This window comes from Dunckerocampus dactyliophorus, chromosome 13 (assembly GCF_027744805.1).
Source record: "Dunckerocampus dactyliophorus isolate RoL2022-P2 chromosome 13, RoL_Ddac_1.1, whole genome shotgun sequence".
Taxonomy (NCBI): Eukaryota; Metazoa; Chordata; class Actinopteri; order Syngnathiformes; family Syngnathidae; genus Dunckerocampus; species Dunckerocampus dactyliophorus.
In genome coordinates this window covers 30,382,552-30,401,817 of record NC_072831.1, presented here as the reverse complement: position 1 = coordinate 30,401,817, position 19,266 = coordinate 30,382,552, and the positions used below count along the sequence as shown (strand labels likewise).

General features: G+C 44.9%; 4 protein-coding genes across 17 annotated transcripts in view; 2 read left to right on the top strand and 2 right to left on the bottom strand.

Moving 5' to 3' along the window:
* foxo3a (forkhead box O3A) overlaps nt 1-2,195 on the top strand; it is an 18,247-nt gene extending 16,052 nt beyond the window's left edge. For all 3 annotated transcript variants that reach the window (XR_008573332.1, XR_008573331.1, XR_008573329.1), the window contains one exon: nt 363-2,195. The gene's annotated coding sequence lies outside the window, so the exon portion shown is untranslated. The remainder of the gene's footprint in view (nt 1-362) is intronic.
* zbtb24 (zinc finger and BTB domain containing 24) lies at nt 839-4,887 on the bottom strand. 4 transcript variants are annotated; one of them, XM_054795542.1, is made up of 7 exons: nt 4,745-4,887; nt 3,629-4,371; nt 3,390-3,557; nt 3,229-3,312; nt 3,043-3,126; nt 2,822-2,903; nt 839-2,095 (listed from the first exon to the last, which is right to left on the bottom strand). In XM_054795542.1, the coding sequence occupies exons 2-7, from the start codon at nt 4,353-4,355 to the stop codon at nt 1,363-1,365; spliced, it is 1,878 nt and encodes a 625-aa protein (XP_054651517.1). In that variant the 5' UTR covers nt 4,356-4,371; nt 4,745-4,887; the 3' UTR covers nt 839-1,362. The 4 variants fall into 4 exon arrangements, with proteins under 4 accessions (XP_054651517.1, XP_054651520.1, XP_054651521.1 ...); XM_054795545.1 differs by having other exon boundaries at nt 4,857-4,878; XM_054795546.1 differs by having other exon boundaries at nt 4,794-4,856.
* On the top strand, nt 4,053-14,515 carry ddo (D-aspartate oxidase). Of its 7 annotated transcripts, XR_008573336.1 has the most exons (7): nt 4,054-6,415; nt 6,485-6,593; nt 6,663-6,839; nt 7,121-9,791; nt 11,779-11,808; nt 12,722-12,785; nt 12,852-14,515. XR_008573336.1 is itself a non-coding variant. In XM_054795554.1 (4 exons), exons 1-4 carry the CDS (start codon nt 6,244-6,246, stop codon nt 7,680-7,682), a joined length of 1,020 nt encoding a protein of 339 aa, XP_054651529.1. In that variant the 5' UTR covers nt 4,054-6,243; the 3' UTR covers nt 7,683-11,154. The 7 variants fall into 7 exon arrangements, 1 of the variants encoding a protein (XP_054651529.1); XR_008573338.1 differs by having other exon boundaries at nt 4,053-5,034; nt 6,230-6,415; nt 11,779-14,515; XR_008573337.1 differs by having other exon boundaries at nt 4,054-4,407; nt 6,204-6,415; nt 11,779-14,515.
* On the bottom strand, nt 13,481-19,266 carry LOC129192066 (SAM and SH3 domain-containing protein 1-like). Of its 3 annotated transcripts, XR_008573340.1 has the most exons (5): nt 18,251-19,266; nt 17,226-17,374; nt 16,669-16,982; nt 16,444-16,560; nt 13,481-16,360 (listed from the first exon to the last, which is right to left on the bottom strand). XR_008573340.1 is itself a non-coding variant. In XM_054795555.1 (4 exons), the coding sequence occupies exons 2-4, from the start codon at nt 16,749-16,751 to the stop codon at nt 16,184-16,186; spliced, it is 333 nt and encodes a 110-aa protein (XP_054651530.1). In that variant the 5' UTR covers nt 16,752-16,982; nt 18,251-19,264; the 3' UTR covers nt 13,642-16,183. The 3 variants fall into 3 exon arrangements, 1 of the variants encoding a protein (XP_054651530.1); XM_054795555.1 differs by lacking the exon at nt 17,226-17,374 and having other exon boundaries at nt 13,642-16,360; nt 16,713-16,982; nt 18,251-19,264; XR_008573339.1 differs by lacking the exon at nt 17,226-17,374 and having other exon boundaries at nt 13,646-16,360; nt 18,251-19,261.

The window sequence follows — 19,266 nt, the reverse complement described above, 5'->3', positions numbered from 1 at the left end:
TCCCCTGGTGAGGTGTTCCAGCCGGGAGAAGGCCCCGGGGCAGACCTAGGACACGCTGGGGGGATTATGTCTCACAGCTGGCCTGGGAACGCCTTGTGTCCTCCTGGTGGAGCTGGAGGAGGTGGCTGGGGACCGGGAAGTCTGGACTTCCCTACTGAGACTGCTGTCCCCGCGACCCGGACCCGAATAAGCGGAAGAAAATGGATGGATGAATGGTGTTTGGCTTTTTGGTGGGGTGTTTTTTGATGTGATTTTTTTATGTGCTGAAAACACAAGAAACTGGAAACTGAACTTGCATGCAGAGTTTATGATTTTATAAATGACATTTGCAAAATTACATGTAAAAATGCTACTTTGTCCAGCTCCTCCCGGCGGATCCCGACAAAGTCTCTCCAATGTGCCCTGAACACCTCCCCAGGGAGGCGTCCTGACCAGATGCCTGAGCCACCTCATGTGGAGGAGCAGCAGTTCTACTCCAAGTTTCTTTTGGATGACTTGCTTCTCACCTCATCTCTCAGGGAGAGCCAGCCACCCTACGGAGAAAACTCATTTGGGCCGCTCGTACCCGCCATCTTGTCCCTTCGGTCACTATTTACAATCTATTATTTATATATTAAAAATAAATGCACATGCATGCATTTTTATGGCGCTCATGGACACACCAACATTTGCATTTTAAAATATGGGAACTTTTCTGAAAATAAAAGGACATTTCCAATTTAGTATGATTAGTTTTTTTTAAATATAATGTTTAATGATATATTATGTATTTCAAAAACCAAAAAATAAACATTTCCAGAAAATAAGGGAAAATCTGAATATATACTTTTCTAGTAGATATTATTTATCTGTCATACGTTTTAAAAATATATATAAAAATCACTCCAGAAAATAAAAGAAGAATTTCCCATACTTTCCAAATGTTGCCAGGTGTGTCCATAGCATGTATAAAAATGAATTATGCAAATCGTACAATGAAATCCTAACCCACCACCACATATAGATAGTAGTCCTGTGGGAAACGGGTCATAGGAATGTAATAGTATTATTCTGTTGGACTTCAATCATTCCTTCTAACCCCAACTTGGAAGCTTAATTACTTGAAAAAGCCTTAAAAAGAACGTTATTAATGAAATCAAAGTGTTGTTAGTAAAATAAAGCAGCCTTGTGTTCCACGTTGAATAAACTTTATTTCATCGTATAACGTGTTCTATTGTTTGTGCCAGCAAAAGAAGTATTGCAGTATAAAACGTTGGAACTACTTCAAGGTGTTTCAACCAAGTGCAACAGAGTAAGTGGCTGTACGAGTGGATGTTTACCAGCTGTGTTGGAGCTGCCAGGCCAAGCTAGGCCAGGCCAGCATCAGCTCTGTGGACTCGGCGACAACGGTCCGGCGGTGGCGTAGAGGCAGGAGACGGTCCCGGCTTGTATCTGGAAGGTGTGTCCGTGGATGTGGTGGCTGGACATGTGCTCGCTGGTCTGGCTGATGGAGATGGGCTGGCACCCCTGGTTGCTGACGTGGATGGCCCGAGCGTGCTGCTGCGGCGTTTCCTGCTGCTGTTGTTGGGCGCGGCTGTGCGCCCCGTGGAGAGGCTGCGGCGGGCCGTGCTGATCGTGCAGGTGCCCCACGGCCTCTTTGCTCAGCGTGATGACGTGCATGGGCTCAACGTGCGGCGCCGCCGCACCCTCCAGCATGCTGATCATCTGGATGTGGGGGGCGTGGTCGCTCTGCGGCGTCAGGGGTCTAGACTGGGCTGACGCTTCCTCGGAGGCGATGATGCTGATCTCCTGGGCCTGACCCGGGACGAAGGCCATGTCGTCCCCTGTCACCACCAGCCGGAAGTCCTGCTCCGAGGCCGGCGTCAGATGGTACTTCCGGACCTCTTCTTGGGGCGGGGCCTCTTGGGCCGGCGATGCTCTCTCCTTTTTGTGCGAGTTGACGTGCTTTTTCAGGTTGTCCAGACGCGTGAAGGCCTGGCCGCACTCTGAGCAGGTGAACGGCTTCTTTCCCGAGTGGGAGGCGACATGGCGGCGTCTGGCGCTGGTGTCCGAGAAGGACTTGTCGCACACGTGGCAGCTGTACGGTTTCTCACCTCTGTGGAGCAAAATGGAACGTTTGTGATCGGTCGCGACAAAGAAATGCTGCTTTTCTACTGCTCAGTACCCGCTTGACTGTGCTCTACTCTACTCTGCTGTATTCTACTCTACTCTGCTCTAGAATAGTAAAATAGAGCAGAATAGAATAGAGCAGAGTAATGTAGAATACTCTGCTCTATTCTACTATTCTAGAGCAGAGTAGAGTAGAATACAGCAGAGTAGAGTAGAGCAGAGTAGTCTACTCTACTCTGCTCTACTCTGGTCATTAATCAGGTCATTTTACAAGAATAAAGAAATACAAATTGTTGCATTCTAACGTAAAAAAGTGGTCTTTTCGTGGCCAGGGGTGTGGTCTACAAAAGCAAATAAGTGGTGCTCCAATTCAGGGGTGTCCACAGTGAGGCCAGAGGGCCATTTGTGACCCGCTTCTGGGTGTTTTTTAATTGGCCTGCGGCACATTTGAAAAATATAATTGAACAAGAAAAGTAAAAAAAAAACCTGCAAAAATCTACAGAACAGAGTCAAAATATTAATTAAGTCATAATTTTATAAGAATAACAATCATTTTACGAGAAGAATGTAACATGATGGGGAAAATGACATCATTTTAGTAGCATACAGTTGATGGGGGGGGGGGACGTGACCCTGGTTTGGAAGACATGACGTGCTTTGTCATTAAGTAGAGCCGAGTCGGTACCGTGCAGTGGAAATGGGCTGTCCTCACCTGTGTATCCTGATGTGAGTCTGCAAGTTGCTCTTGACGGTAAAACACTTCCCGCAGATCTCGCACGTGAACGGCTTCTCACCTGCCGCGACACCGCTCGTTAATGCTTCTACTCCACGTTTTTGTGGAAAACTGTACAATAAGTAGTTCACTCCTAAAACACTAACTTTAGTCATGACTTCACGTAACGTCATGTGATGTCGTGATTGGTGCTACTTTACCCGTGTGAGTGCGCAGGTGCCTTTTCAGCTGAGCCGTGTCCAAAAATTTGCGCTGACACTGAGCGCACTCCACTAAGGACTTGCCTGGAATAAGCAGAAAGACGTAGAGAGGTAGAGGTAGAGACAGAGCCAGAGCCTTGAAGCCGAGACATTGGATGAGAAGGCACAGGCGCACCTTCAGGTTACCTGTGTGGACTCGGTAGTGACTTTTCAGCTGCCTCTGCTGAGTGAAGCTCTTCCCACACTTGTCGCAGGAGAAGGATTTCTTTTCTACAAGACGACACGACACAATGAGGGTACGTCTAGCGAGATCCAACACAAAGACCGTGTGGGAGTCGGGCGTTTGCCTCGGTGGAGGTTCATGTGCTCCTGCAGGCTGTGTTTGGTGGCGAGGGCTTTGGCGCACACGCTGCACACAAACGGCGTCTCTCCGGTGTGCTTGTGCTGGTGGACCAGCAGTGTGTGCTTCTGGGTGTACGCCGCCCCGCACACCTGGCACACAAAAGGCTTCTCACCTGGAGGCGGGGACAGAAATAGAATAAGAATATTGGGCATTGAGTCAAGTGGGTGTTCAGGAGGAAGCCACCTGTGTGAGTGCGCCGGTGTATCTTCAGGAAGACATGGCTCTTGAACACCTTGTCACAGTCTCCACATCTCGCCTCCGTGTCGGGGTACTTCCTCTTCCTGCCTCTCCTCGCCGGCTCTCCTCCTCCTTCTCCTGAAGCATCAGCACCCACCTTGAAGACGCTGTACTTCAGAGGCGGGGCGATCTTGCGTCTCCTCCGCCGACTGGGCTGCTCTTCATGTTCAGATGCTCCTTCAACAGCATCATCATCATCATCTTCTTCTCGTGCCTTCCTTGCCACCACAGTTGTCTTTGGTCGCCCTCTTTTGGTCCTTGATGACGGTGTCTGCTCCGCTGGCTTTGGCTCCACCCCCTCACCGAGTGCAGGCAGCAGCATGTCAACAAGGTCGCCCACCTGCAGCAGTCGAGCGACGGCCAGGAGCTGCCTGGCGGCGTCTTCCTCCACGCACACTTGAGCGCTGTAGATGAACTCCAGCACGGCCCTGCACATGGTGGCCTCCACACCATCCAGCCGGTAGGTGGCGTCGCCGCAGCCACCGAGCTGGTCGTCGGCCGTGAAGAGTAGGGAGAAGTAGTCGCTGCTCGCCGCCAGCAGGGCCTTGTGAGCCCGGAAGTGCTCGTCCTCCACCAGCAGGGTGATGTCGCACAGGACGTCCCGCTTCCTGAGACGGTCGAATTTACTCAAGATGCTGGTCTTGTGTGAGGTAGATGTGGCCGTCAGAGTCATGTTCCTCCCAGAAGGACTGAAAAAGAAGATTTACAGCAATAACTAATCAGTGGTAATTGAATTCATCCACCTGTCATTTAAAAAAAAAACACTTGTCAGTCAAAATCTGAAACAGTATGTTATCAACGTAATTCACGTCCTGTTCATTATTAATTCAAAGTTATTTATTCACACTAATTTTTTATGTAATCTTTTAAAGCTATACTTTGTTAATAAACCACTTTTGAAAAGTTTTCGTCAGGCAAGTTTGTGGACGCCCCTTTTTTAAAAGGTGTTTGCAGCTAAGTAGACTACATACAACTTCTCGTGTTAGCAAGGAAGCTACATCGTCTCGAACAAAACGCCCGCTCCCAGCTACACACAAAACTAAGCCAAAAAGAAACACTCACTGAAAAAAAAACTTGAAATGATCACAAGCTAACCAAACCTTTACTTAACCATGCCAGTCGCTGTTTAGCGAGGTTATTTAAAGCAGTAGTTAGCTGTTAGGACCTTATCGACCTTATCGCACTGCTCGCCTGGCCGGAAGAAGTGCTTGAATGTGTTATCGCGAGAAGTGTGGCCACGACGAGACTACCGTAACGTTACAAACCTACATAAACCGTGGATTGAAGTAGACGACCGTGTACGTCATTTATAGATCCACTGCTTCTCTGATTCATCTCGTCGTAAAGGGCAGGTACAGGTTTATTTGTTTTTGTTAAACACTCAAAAATGTAACTTTTCATTCCGACAACTCGACAAATATCCCTCACGTCTGGTGCCGGTAGAAGCTTGGCGACCTTACCCATTACGAAATTCAAGGTTTTAGGCACAGAAATAATAGCCAACGAGCAGACGACACGGCTGTCTTTCGAAAAGCTCCGTCGAGTTACTCCGACGAAAATGCCAACAAATGTTTTCCACATCCCTGCAAAGTCGGAGGTGAAATATTTAGGAGTTTCTTGATCAAAAGACCAAATTAAGTCTCAGCAACATAGAAAATAAAATTAAAGAATTCACAACCAAACAAAATTCATGACCAGCTGGTAGCACCAGTAGGTCATGGTGCAGGGGACGGCGGTTCGAAACCCGGTCAGGGTTGCTCTCCAAATGGTATGGAGTTGCTTGGTGGTCGATATGACACAATGTATGCCCTGCGATTGGCTGGCGACCAGTCCAGGGTGTACCCCGCCTGTCGCCCGAAGTCAGCTGGGATAGGCTCCAGCATGCCCCCGCGACCCTAATGAGGAAGAAGCGGTATAGAAAATGGATGGATGGATGGATGGATGGACAAAATTTATGACAGCGGAGAGATCCAAGGTCACTCTGCCGCCACTCCACTGACCATCTAGACCAGAGATAGGGAACCTGTGGCTCTTCTGATGACTGCATCTGGCTCTCAAACATGTCCTAACACGATAAAAATGTATTTTAGTTTTTTGTTCACTGACCTTTTAAAGTACATTACAGAAATCTCAGTGTTAAAAATGATGTTCAAAATATAAAACTTTGTTATGCATTTTAGTGCATCCATCCATTTTCTACCACAATGCGGGCGGGCAGAACTAGCTGTCCTTCCCATATTTTCCGGGTCAGAAACCAAAATTGGATTGTCACTGGATAATGCGGAGTATAGAAGTGGCTCCGCCCCTGCATATTCTAAAAGCAAAAATGGAAGTCATGCAGTTTTTCGGGGTTTGCGTGAGCTTGAGTCATTAGCAGCATTTTTATTTTGCATTTATTTGGATCCTGCAGCATTTGCATGTGTTTGAAGTGTGCATTATTATCTAGGCTGAATTGAAAAGGAAGTGCAGTGCACCACTTCCTGTCCATTTTTTATAATGTTATCTAATGCTTGGACCTTAGACTGGTTACTTCCTGTTTGGACTCAGCTAAAGTCTCCAGGATGAAGCAAGTGAAGGTGGTGGTGGTGGGAGCGGGCGTGGTGGGCTTATCCGCCGCCGTTTGCATCGCCGAGGCTCTTCCCGTCTGCTCCGTCACGCTTCTGGCCGACAAGTTCAGTCCGGATACCACCAGCGACGTGGCTGCTGGGATCGTGTTTGCTGAAGAGTATCCAGGTAGGCGCTGTACTGTCCACCCTGGGCACGAGTCCGCACCGTTTGAGAACTAGACGTGACGTGTCTTAGATATTCCTCTGGAAAGACAAAGACGCTGGTTCCAGGACAGCTTTGAGCACCTGCTGGCCATCGCCCAGTCTGCACACTCGCCGGAGGCCGGAGTCAGCTTCAGTTCAGGGTAAGCTCCAAATAAATACCCGCACCATTCAGACGTTATTACAACAGTTTCTTCCCCATCCCTCCCCAGCTGTCAAATCTTCAAGGAACCTCCAGCCAACAAGACACCCTACTGGTCAGACATCGTGTTTGGCTTCCGATTCTTGAGCGAGCGCGAGCTGAACCGCTTCCCGTGTCACACGTTTGGCCAGGCTTTCACCACCATCAGGTGTGAATGCTCCAGATACCTGCCCTGGCTCCTCAAGAGGTGAAGACTCTGGACTGTGTGCATATTTGTGGTGTTGACTGCCGGGGGTTAGCAACACTAGCATAGCCACGTGATGCTACAGCGCTAATGTTACACTCACATTTTAACAGCAACGCCATGCTAGGTTAGCCTGTTCACCGAACAAAAACTTCCAGCTGCCACGTCTGTAGCTGACGGTCGAAATCTTGGGAGAGCGTTAAGATTTTAAGATTTGTAGCGAAGCCTTTTGGTGATTTGGCTTTCTGGATTCTAAATTGTGGTCACGTCTGCTTTGTCGTCAGGTTCCAGACGGCCAGGGGTCACATGGAGCAGAAGAAAGTCAGCAGCCTCCAGGAGTTGGGCCGCCACTACGACGTCATCGTCAACTGCTCAGGTCTGGGCTCCAGAGCTGTGGCGGGCGACGGCCAGGTGTATCCCATCAGGGGCCAGGTCCTCAGGGCGGAGGCGCCCTGGCTGGAGCACTTCATCCGAGATAGTGACGGAAACACGTACATCTACCCCGGCGCACAATACGTCACGCTGGGCGGCACCAGGCAGGTGGGGGACGAGCGCCTGCAGGTGGACCGGCGAGACAGCGAGTCCATCCTGGAGCGCTGCACCCTCCTGGAGCCATCGCTACGCAGAGCCTGGCTGGTGGGTGAATGGGTGGGGCTGAGGCCCGGCAGGAGGAACCCGAGAGTGGAGAGGGAGGTGCTGGAGGTGAACGGGCACGGCAGAGTGCACGTGGTCCACAACTACGGCCACGGAGGATGGGGGGTCAGCGTGGCCTGGGGGACGGCTGTGGACACCATGAGGCTGGTCAGGAAGTGTCTTCAGGAATTATCCTTACCTGCCAAACTGTGACATTGAATGCAGCATCTCCTGGGAAACGATGCATTAGATGCCCCTGCACCCGACTAATAAACCCGTTTTAGCAACACAATGTCTCCACGATCTCTGTAAAGGCTTCCCTTCTAGTCAAGTAGGCGCTACTGTACAGCGTGTACACTCAATGCTTGGCTAAATAACGCTGGGGGGAAATGTACTTAACACGTGAGACCACTGGGGGCGCACCTGGACCGCTTCTGAAAGAGAAGAGCTGCCAAAGCAGCAAAATTTCCTGTGAGGTCCTGTCTAGAGTCCCTTGATAGAGAGTTAGACAACTGAGATTACGCCGCCATGTTGGGGCCAATTCAGGCGTGCACAGTAGACCATGCATGTAAAAAGTGGCATAAAGAATATGAAGCTATTCAATGTAATATCCATAAAATAACTGCAGTTTAGATTAAGTGCACGAAATGAGGTTCCCCGACCACACAGATCAAAATAAATCTAAATTTGGGCCAGATTATAAACAGTATAATACGATTATCATTTTTTTTTCATTATTGCACTTCCCATCTAACATTGCGAATTCCTTCTACACTTTTGAAGCATTTTAAATGAAACTTAGGGGAAATGAGGACCTTGACATGAAGATGTGCAAGACATGTTTTTTTGTGTTTATTTGTCGGACAAAGCGTTGCCATGGTAACTTTGCTGGAGATCATGGATTACTTTATTTGCAACCAGAGGTGATTTACACAAGGATCATTCACATTAAACACAAATTCACAACACCAAATACAACACGTGGGACCGAACACTCTCAGCTGACCTACCTCGCGCAGCTTTGAAGACGAGTTCGGCTTCCAGCCCAAAGGGTTGATTTTATTCTCCCAAATTGTCCGTCTGTTGGTATCTGAAGGGAATCTGTCCAGCTTGAAACCCTTGTCGTGCGTATTTGTGCATCCAAATGCACAACAACCCAGCATTTTTGATGAATAAACAACAATACAGCCAAGAACACTGTTGTATAAAGGCCAACGCTGACACGAATTTGGCCCCAAGATGGCTCCACGAGTCACGTGACCGTATTTGTCTGAAATTCTGTTTGTGTAACTTTGATGTCTGTTATAAGTAGAACATTTGTAGCCTTTTCTGTGATGTCCAAGTGTCCATGAACGCAGCAGCAACTTGTTCCTGGAAGGTACATGATGCACTTGAATGCAACCTTCTTACAAAAGGAACTAGCTGAGCACTGGTAGCAGTTTGCTAGTATGAGCTTGCTTCCCATGTGGGGTATGAAGTGTCCATCCTTGGTGTGCGTTGTATGACTCAACAAGGTGAGTTTGATGATTCTTTCTGCATTAGGAGTGTTTGTTGTTGCATGATTGACGCTGTGTAGGAAGCTAAAATGAAAGCTAGTTTGTTGGATGTGGTGTGATTGGGGTACACTTCTGAGCCATGTGCTTGTTTGTTGTTTGCTAGCTGGCTCACTGACTAGCATGTTGGTCATCATCTCTTAGCATGACTTGATATGTGTACTGTGCATGCCTTTATTTGTGTCATGTGAGTGCTATTTGGCTGCTTTATTTGGCATTGTTGTAATTTCATGTGTTCCTATTATTTAGACCACACACATACAAGCCTTTGGACACACAGCTACTTGGACAAATCCACTCCTTTGGACAAACCCAATTTCAATGGACTAACACACATTTCTAACGAGCACATCCACCTCTATAATAAAGATGATTAATGATTCTCTGACCGGAATCTTTCAATGGTGTCCCAACTCTTAAAGAACCACTACCCCTTTCCCACAGTATTTTTTCGACTCGTCATGTCGTAACTCTCTCTATGAAGGGACGCTAGTCCTGTCCACACGAAACGTTCCTGGGATTTGTTTTTTTGGCGTTCACGCTGTGCCGGATTAGGAAATAGTTTCATCCAGACAGAACGGATGACAGGGTGAGAAGGACGTAATACACGAGGCACACCTACGTGTGGCGCTGTAAACGGCCGCACTCACGGAACCACGTGACAGCGAAAGAGTCCACCGTCTTCCTCCTTCCTAGGCTCATGTGGAAGTACTCGTGCGAGTCATGATGGAGTATACCACAACAAAGTATCAGGAGAGCGTCCACTGGGGTAAGTTGTGTCCGTCGAAATATTCACATGTTTTGGCCTGTTGTCAAATCTCACTTCTGGTCACGTGACGGTAGTTTGCTTTTTCGTGTGTGTGGCCGGCGTTTTCATATTTTCCACACTCTGGAAGCCGTTTTCATAAAATACCGTTTCAGGGCACCAAGAACGCCGTTTCCGTGCAGATGAAAGGCTGAAACGATAAAATACTTTGCTGTTTTGACCTGAAAAACGTTTCAAAAGGAAGTGGTGAAGTGTTCTCTGAAAGTGGGGGAAAAAAATCCTGCTACCTGTCGCTAACCTCTGGCTCGGTGTTCAAACATCTCTTCCTAAAAAATGCTAAATGTCGTTGTAATAAGCTGAGGAGAAAATGCTAAAGCTAGCGCCCCGCAAGACAAACCTGAGCAAATACTAAGTCCCAACTGCCACCTGGTTTAATTTGGGGAGAATCCCAAAAATGGCAGTGCTAGCACGATTGTTAGCTAGCATGTTAACAGCTTGTGTAGCTGAGTAAAATCTTTGATTTAAAATACTGTGTTTTTTGTTGTGAACATTCTCAAAACCTGCATTTATGTTTTGATGGTTTTTGTTGCAAGGGGGACCATTTATAGCGACGCACATAAGGAGAAACACACGTCTGCTGCCATAACGTGGAAAGTTAGGCTGTCTGCTCCCGTGTGGAACAAAATGCTTAAAAATTGTTCTTTTCAAGGTATATTGAGTGTGTAAATATTATCAGCAGTAGCAAAATCGTTGTGGGGCTTTTTTGCTGGCTTTTGGCTGGAAAAAAACGTCATTAATCCACTTAAGTCTGACGAAAACTGCCCTTTTTTGGTGACTTGCTCAAGAAAGCTATTTAGAAAAAAACCCCATCAAAAATGGAAAAGTCGGCAGTAATTTTAAAAGAATAAAGTTGTCATTTTAAGACAATAACGTCAAAATATGATGAGGGAAAATAACATGGTTTTAGTAGCATAAAGTGGAAATATGAAAGAAGAAAAGTCATAATATTCTAAGAAACAAACAAAACAGCAAATAAAGTAGGAAAATGAGGTTGCGGAAGAAGCTATAATGTTCCAAGAATAAAGTCCAAATTTTAAATGTAAAATTAGAAGAACAAAGTTGAAATTGGAAAGATAAAAAAAATCCAATTTTTTTTTAAATTTCCAAATATTTCAACTTTCTTCTTAAATAATCTTAGTAAATGTTCTTTTTGCAGTGTTATGACTTTACTTCCGTGGCATTATAACTTTTTCCCCAGCTGAATCTTCCAAGAAATACAACTTTATTTCTTTTTGTTTTTTTGTTTCAAAATATTATAAATAAAATAATGTATTTTTCTTTTCATATTTCAACTCTATGCTACTAAAATGACATTATTTTCCCTCATAACAGTTAATAATAGAGTTTATTCTTGTAAAATTGTAAAGAAAAGTCACAATTGTCTCTTAATATTTTTGCCTTTATTCTCTTTCCCCATTTCTGCTGTTTTTTTTTCACTTTCCAATTTTTCAACTTTTTTCTTGTAATTATGACTTTTATTCCCATAATACTTGGACTTTTTTGAGACATAACTGCAATTTCCCCCCAAAATTGCAACCTTATTCATTGTTCCTCATACTATTACAACTTTTTTTATTTCATATTTCAAGTTTAGGCTCCTAAAATGATGTTTTTTTCTTTATTTACTCGCACAAAACTTTATCTCGTTAGATTCCTTTCATAATTAACTTCATTTTTGAACTGCTGATTTTTCGTTTTGTGCTGTTTTTTTAAATTTCTTGTTAAATTATATTTTAAGAATGTAAAAAACAGCTGTGGGCCACCAATGGCCCCCGGGCCGCACTTGGAACACCACTGTCCTTTTCCTGTTTACCTTCAATTTTTAATCAGGTCTGTAGGTTTAATGTTCATCTTCAAATAGATTTGTCATGAGCAGACAAGGTTGTAAATTGCATGACCTGATCAATTTGTTGGGTCTCCTCCCAAACAGATGGCGTTGGTGGGGGTCTGTGCGATAGGGGTAAGTACTCTGGCCTCTGGTCCTCCATTTGCTTTGATGAAGGTTTTGCACTTTGCACTCCATGTTCCTTGGCTCCTTCCTTGCTTCCTCAGATCACGTGCTTTCTTAGCCATTTCAGCATTGCTCTTTGTCAGGTGCTCCTTCATGTAGACGTTTGTTCCTTTCAGCTTCTTTCTTTGTTTCAGCAGAGCAACCTTGAATTTCCTGTGAGTGAATGTGACGATGATGATGATGATGATGATGAGTGCCATACGGTGGGATACACGTATCCATAGATTGGATGTCTACATCCACCTCTTAGACTGCAAAAAGGTGACAACTTGTTGCTGCGTTGAGGCGACATCCATTTCATCTGGTTGGTCCTCGTCCACCACTGCCCTGGCATAGGACCTTGGTTTGATGCCAAGCCCCGTCTCTACCACGTCATTCATTGGCGTGTCCTGATCCATGTCATCTGTGGTGGTTTTCAGCTGCTCAATGATTTGATCTTTTTCTTTTTGCATGGAGGTGGTAGTCTCCATCATTTGCTGCCGCTGCTTTCCAAATTCCCCCATAACTCGCGCTGTGGTAGCCTCATGCTTTTGCGCTAAGGTTTTTTCTAGCTTTCCCTCGTGGTCGTTTAGCTTCTGCATAGCTTTCCCTGTTAGTGCGTCCATATTTTTACTCATTACGTGTATCATCGTCAGGTCTCGGCGGAGGGTTAGGTACACGACTCGCACCTCCGGATATCGGTGCCTCGGGGGTCAGTACTGGATCGGCACCTTCCGTATTTCCAACTGAATCCGGACTGCTTTGACCTGAACTGCTGGAGCCGCCGCTTGATCCGCTTCTTCTCCCTTTTGTCTTTGGCATCGTTACTGTTGCTTTCCATTGGTTGTTTTCACTTGAGCCTTTTATTGTGTCCATATTGCAGGTTCCATTTGCAACAAGTATTTATGGTCTCATTCTCCCAATGTTCGGGATTGGTTTTGCTATCGGTAAGAATGCTACCTGTTTCCAAATAAGCTCCGTATTCCCCACTGAATGTTGACTGCTTGTTCCAGGCATGGTGGACTCTTCTATGATGCCAATCATGGGATACTTGGTGGATTTGCGGCACGTGTCAGTTTATGGAAGTGTGTATGCCATTGCTGATGTGGCTTTTTGCATGGGATTTGCTTTGGGTAAGAATGAAGGCCCACAACTTCCACGCTACAACATATGGCCTCATTTCTGGACACACTTTAGCATTTTGGCCCCCGGCAGTGGACGGGAACTACACAGATACATTATCGAGGGTCTTTCTGCATGGTGCTCGACAGCGGGCAAATGTGCAGCAACGTCCAGTTAGGCAGACTACCAGGAAGTTAGGCAGACTACCAGGACGTTAGGCAGACTACCAGGACGTTAGGCAGACTACCTGGAAGTTAGCCAGACTACCAGGAAGTTAGCCAGACTACCAGGACGTTAGGCAGACTACCAGGACGTTAGCCAGGCTACCAGGACGTTAGCCAGGCTTACTTTCACCTTCATGCAAGAGAAACACGATTGAATTGAAGATGTCTGTGTTGACCTCGCTGCCATATCTGATTTGGAACCGATTTGTTGGATTTCTTTGGGGAAAAATTGATTTGGTTAGCATCCGTTTTGGTTAGAGTCGGTTTAAGTTTGAGACTCTGCTGCGTCGCACAGTAACTATGGTGCATTCAAGGATTACCAAACAGCATATGAAATCTCAAGACGTAAGGAAAAATACTTTATGTGGAGTGAAGTATAAAGACATCAACATAAAACTTGTGGGCTTGTTTTTAACCGTGGTACATATGCAGGGGTGTGGAAAAGTGTTGGCCCCCTTCCTGATTTCTTTTTTTTTTTTAACTCAATCAATCAAATGTAAATATTAGCCAATGACAACACAACTCAACACTTGATGCACTTTTTACATGAAACCTTTTATTCTGAAGGGATAAAAACATCCAAAGCTACATGTCCCTGTGTGAAAAAGTGATGGCCCCCCTTTAAAACACAGGTACACCGTACTTGATGCTTCAGTGCCATCTAGCAGTTCAAATGTGAATTACACCTCTCATGACAATCATTCATTCAAAAATGGTCTCGAAAAATGTTGCCGATAATATCGAATAGCGATGATAATTTGTAGCACAATTATCGACCAGTGAAATTTGTTATCGTGACAGATCTATGCAGGACTGATATCAGCTGATACCGATCACATGGAGTAACGACACGTTTCAATGTATGTATCATGAGTGCTATTGGCCAGGGGTGCTGTATATAAGGGGAAAAGTCAGGACAATTCCAAGGTCCCTTGACTGCCAAGGGACCCCCAAAAATAGGAATTTACTCATTAAATTCGTAATTAATTCTTAAAAGGGTGGGGGCAACGTAATTCTTTGCATGGGGCTGCACCTCTGCTACTGGCTATATGATATGAAAAAAGGAAGCATAAAATCACCTTTATTTAGTCCAAAACATATTGGACTTACTTTTGGAAGGGAACATATATCACTGCATGGTGACACTTCCAGAGGAGGACAAGGACAAGGACGCCGTCTTCAAGGAAACTTTGGATGTGAGAGCATAGACACAGACAGACGCCGCATCAAGTGGGTTTGTCCACTGCTGCCATACGTCAACCTTGCCGCCAAATTGGATGTGTCCAGGCTGTACAGTAAATGAATACAAGTCAATGTACTTACTTGAATAAAGCGCCTTTCTACAAAGAAACTCCAGTTAATTCCTCTCGTGTATAGGTTCACACACGCACTAATATACTTGGTAAACAGTTAGGAACCAAAACACTCTGATTGCCCAATATGGCGGCGACGCTGACGTACCGCTACACAACACATGGAGAGAACACTAAATTCATCACACAGCAACTTCATACTCACAAGGTGTGTATACAAATATACAAACATGTACCAATATGACTGACAAACTATTTCAACTTTCTTCTGGTAAATTTACTTTGACTTTATTGCCGTAATATTTCGACATTATTCTTGTCACCTCATAACTTTTTTCACAACCTAAATTCCCAAAAATTACACCTTGATTTTTTTGTTTTTGTCATAACATACGATTTAAAATATACGTAAAAAAATAACATATTTTTCCTTGAATATTTGAACTTTATGCTCCTACTTTTTTGTCATAATTTGATGTTATTCTTGTAAAATTACAACATTTAAGGTGATTTTCCCATTTTTTTGTTTTTGTTTTTAGTTTTCTTTCACAGGCCAATAAAAAAAACAGCCGCTGGCCACAAATGGCCCCCGGGCTGCACAATAAGACATAAAATACTTTAGAGTAGCCAGTGTGCAGCTGGCAACACAAGATACTCGTGTCTTGCATGGTGGTGTCAGTAGTGTGCATGAGTGCTGCCAGCACTAGGGAACAATGGTTCACCGAGGGTGGGAGAGATGAATTCCAACGTGTGCTGCGACAACGGAGGGGATCCTGTTGTGCTCCATGATGTAATAAAAAAGAACAAAGGTCATGTTCTCTGCCCCCAATGCCACTTGTGTTGCCAGATAGTTCAACAATAATGTCAGTGGCTGTACTGCTAGAAAAGCTGCACACGGACTACTCTAACAGGTTCAACATTCAAGAGTTTTATTGTCATATGCACAGTAAGTTCTCCCAAGAAAAGAAAGAAAACACAAGAAAAAGAATAAGAACATAAGAAACATAAATACCAATACATTAAGCAACAACAACAGAAGAGACATTAATACAAGAAAATAATACAAATCAATCAATCAATAAATAAATAAAGTGCTATGAGTGTGTGTTGCGTGCGGCGTGTGCGAGTGCTTCGTTGAGAAGCCTGATGGCCTGTGGGTAAAAGCTGTTTGCCAGCCTTGTGGTCCTGGACTTCAAACTCCTGTAGCGTCTGCCTGACGGTAGGAGTGTGAATAATGAGTGTTGTGGATGTGTGCTGTCCTTGATGAGGTTGTGTGTTCTTCGTAGGACTCTAGTTTTATAAATGTCTTGCAGTGAGGGGAGGGCTGCCCCAACAATGTTCTGTGAGGTCTTGATCACCCGCTGGAGTGCCTTCCTATCACGTGTTGTACAGTTACCGTACCAAACAGTGATGGAGGCGGTAAGGACACTTTCCATAGTGCATCTGTAGAAGCAACTCAGGATTGTGGTGGACATGCCAAATTTCCTCAGTCTTCTCAGGAAGTACAGTCTCCTTTGGGACGTCTTCAGAATTTGTTGGGTGTTGTGAGACCAGGTGAGGTCCTCGCTGATGTGTGTGCCAAGGAACTTGAAGGTTTTCACCCTCTCCACCTCAGTCTCATCAATAAACGGGGGTCTATGCGGCTCCTTTTCCCTTGTTCTTGGGTCGATGATCATCTCTTTAGTCTTATCTGTATTGAGAAGGAGATGTGCTGTGCTGAGTGCTGAGATGCTTACTCGTGGAGCTCTGGCCGCTGAGGGAGCTCCTCAGGCTTTCCACAGAGCCTCCGGCCTTCAGTCTGGGTTTCTCCAAGGAGTCCATGCGGGGCGAGGGGGGGCAGCTGCATGCGCCGCCAGGGCTCGACTTCATGGAGAGGAGGACAGAAAAAAAAAGCAAAAGCACGTTAATTTGAGTGCGTTTGATTGGTGCGAGCTGGTGAAACGTACCTGCTCCGAGAGGGACGCCTGGTACCTCCTGGTGATGTGTTTCCTCACCTTCACCTTCCTCCCCAGGGAGACGCGGGTAACCTGCGCCGCAGCCTCCATGTCGTCTACGTCTTCGCTCTGGCGAGGGAAGAAAGCAAAGCGGTCAAGAAAAGCGGGCGTCCACGCTGCTGTGGCGTCGATGCGCGGGAGAAGGACCTTCGCTGTGTTTTATTTTGAAAATCTCACCCTGTGGAGGCCAAGCAGGCTTAGAAGATGGCGGCGGAGCTCACCATCTGTCCGCGAATGAGCGACGGCAGCCTCCTCGCCATTGTGGCGTTGGCAATGGGATGAAGCAGCGGCGCAGCCAGCCTGTCCCGCTTCAGGGGTCTCCTCCTGATGATGATGATGTGGGAGGCGTCAGGCGTTGGGGCTTCTGGAGGAGCACCATGTGGCCGCGCCGTCCGTGTCGCAGCTGAGATGGTCCTGGAGGGCCCGCGTCAGCGAGTTCACGGGACAAAAAGATGGTTTCTTCTGCACGCACGTTTGTCCGCTTTGACTCTCTGGAGTGAAATGAAAGCAAACGTCACACGTGGCGAGGACACACCGGACGTCCCGCTTGTCTTTTCAGCAAACCTAAAACTGAAATGTTAAAAAACGTCCCCAAAAGCTAATCACATTGTACATTGGGTTGTACATTGTAGCTAATCTAATTTATGCTTACATGGCTGTTTGACGTGTGTGCTAGCATGAATTACCTTGAGGCAAATGTGCACATTAGCACTCAAAAAGTCATCCAAACGTACCTTTATGCATTCCCACATACAAGGCAGTGCAGAATGATTCCACAAATGAGTATTTTGACCCCATCCTCCTCCTGACGCATGTTGTCTTACTCCACGCTGTGTCGGCTGAAAGCGTACTACCAATTAAGCATGTCAGGTGATGTGCATGTCTGGAATGAGAAGGGGTGTATATATACAGTATATATACAGTATACATACTGTATATATATGTATATGTGCATGGCTCGGAACTGGTGGATAGACCTTGGTAATGTTATCAACACAAACTTCAAACATTTCAAAACACACACCCAACATACCAGAGCTGGAGACATCTTCCATTACCTATAGCAACCCTCCCAAGTTCACTCTTTCTTAAGTGTAAAGTACAAGAAAAGTAACTTATATTTGAGAGAGTATCATAAAGTAAATAAAAACAAGTGACAAATCTAGATCTTGAGTTAAAGCTCTGAAAATATGGCAAAGAAAAATAGACCTTCATTGTTGTATCACTACAAAGACTACAAATCCCATCAGCCGTTCTTAAGACTGTAATGACATCAACTTTGACCTATCAACTCCACAATACAAGCTAATCATTGCAGCACTGTGGCAACACGAGCCAGGATTCAGTAAAATGCACTGAGTGAGTGGTTCTTCAATTATCATGCAAAAGACAAAATTACAAGGCGGTCTTTGACCTCCCATGAGGGACACGCCGATCGCTTCCGGGTTAAATACGGAGCAATTTATCAACGAACACGCTAGAATTTATTTGTTTTGGATAAATGTCAACAACATATAATATGACGGATAAAAGTAAGTAAAATCCGACCAGTAATGATTAATAATTTTGCCCACTTCGCGTGTTTTTTTTTCCGCTTCGTGCACACGACACGAACGGCGACCTACGAGAGGTAACAACAACGGCTGTCACGAGTTACACTGCTCAATAAACACAACATTTGTAACTCACCCGACGAAAAAAATCATTTCAAAGTACGTAAAGATCTTCTCCAATATATATAAAAATGAAAACATCTTACCTTAGACTTGACAATGGTTGTTAAACCGCCGATTGCTCGTCGAATTGAATGATGCTGCTTGATGCTGCCGAGGTCGTGACTGAACGTACATTACGCTAACACAAAATGGCGGACTCGGCGAAACATTCCCCTGCTGAACGCGTATTTGGCGAATAACCGGCGGAAGGACACAAGATTTGTTTGGCCCAAGAAGGCACTTTTTATTTTCTAATACATCATTTACTAGCAATACACAATTTACGCTGTGAGCTCAAAGTGTAGTACATAACGGGCCGAACACGAAATTTAGGTGTTAGACGTTTGTTCAAATAATCTTATTTTACTCTTTTATACACAAAAAAATCACTTTAGTTGTAGAGTTGAGTAATTATTCCATGAATATATACCATTGTAATCATCATGGGGTTTGTTTTTCCATGGAATTATGTTCTTCAAAATTTTCATCGGCAGGCGGACACGAAGGTTATGTACTTTTCACTAATGATTACACGACAGTTTTTTTTTTACACTGAGAATATTTGAATAAAACACATTAGAAACCAATTTCAGACATCATTCTTTAATTCTAAGTAGAAATCATGACAAAATGATCAGAGAAAATATTGTTAATTTCACAACAAAAGTAGACATGTAACATTTCAATGTCCAAATATAGACACTTTTTTACAACATAGCCGTGCTAGCGCAAAATAAAAACATGAACAGGCTTAATTTATGGTTTGGTAAGCTTCCTCACTCTATAAACGTCAGAGTGATAGGGATAGTACACATTGTTAGAACAACAGTTTCAAATACTACTCAAGTCAAGTTGAAGACAGCAAAGGGTACCCTTGATCTGAGCCATGCACATATACATATATATATACATATATACACACACATATATACAAATATATACACACACATATACATATATATACACACACACACATGTATATATATATACATACATATATACATACACATATATGTATATATATATACACACACACATATACATACATAGAGGAAAAGGC

What these genes read in the sequence shown, in the direction of transcription:
- zbtb24 (XM_054795542.1), bottom strand. Translation starts at nt 4,355, where the DNA reads ATGACTCTGACGGCCACATCTACCTCACACAAGACCAGCATCTTGAGT. An exon ending in ACACCGGCGCACTCACACAG is followed by an intron (nt 3,558 to 3,628) that starts GTGGCTTCCTCC and finishes CCCCGCCTCCAG; the next exon opens with GTGAGAAGCCTTTTGTGTGC. An exon ending in GCACCTGCGCACTCACACGG is followed by an intron (nt 2,904 to 3,042) that starts GTAAAGTAGCAC and finishes GTGTCGCGGCAG; the next exon opens with GTGAGAAGCCGTTCACGTGC.
- ddo (XM_054795554.1), top strand. Translation starts at nt 6,244, where the DNA reads ATGAAGCAAGTGAAGGTGGTGGTGGTGGGAGCGGGCGTGGTGGGCTTA. An exon ending in GGAGTCAGCTTCAGTTCAGG is followed by an intron (nt 6,594 to 6,662) that starts GTAAGCTCCAAA and finishes ATCCCTCCCCAG; the next exon opens with CTGTCAAATCTTCAAGGAAC. An exon ending in CTGCCCTGGCTCCTCAAGAG is followed by an intron (nt 6,840 to 7,120) that starts GTGAAGACTCTG and finishes CTTTGTCGTCAG; the next exon opens with GTTCCAGACGGCCAGGGGTC.
- LOC129192066 (XM_054795555.1), bottom strand. Translation starts at nt 16,751, where the DNA reads ATGGCGAGGAGGCTGCCGTCGCTCATTCGCGGACAGATG. An exon ending in CGCTCATTCGCGGACAGATG is followed by an intron (nt 16,561 to 16,712) that starts GTGAGCTCCGCC and finishes TTCCCTCGCCAG; the next exon opens with AGCGAAGACGTAGACGACAT. An exon ending in AGGCGTCCCTCTCGGAGCAG is followed by an intron (nt 16,361 to 16,443) that starts GTACGTTTCACC and finishes CTCTCCATGAAG; the next exon opens with TCGAGCCCTGGCGGCGCATG.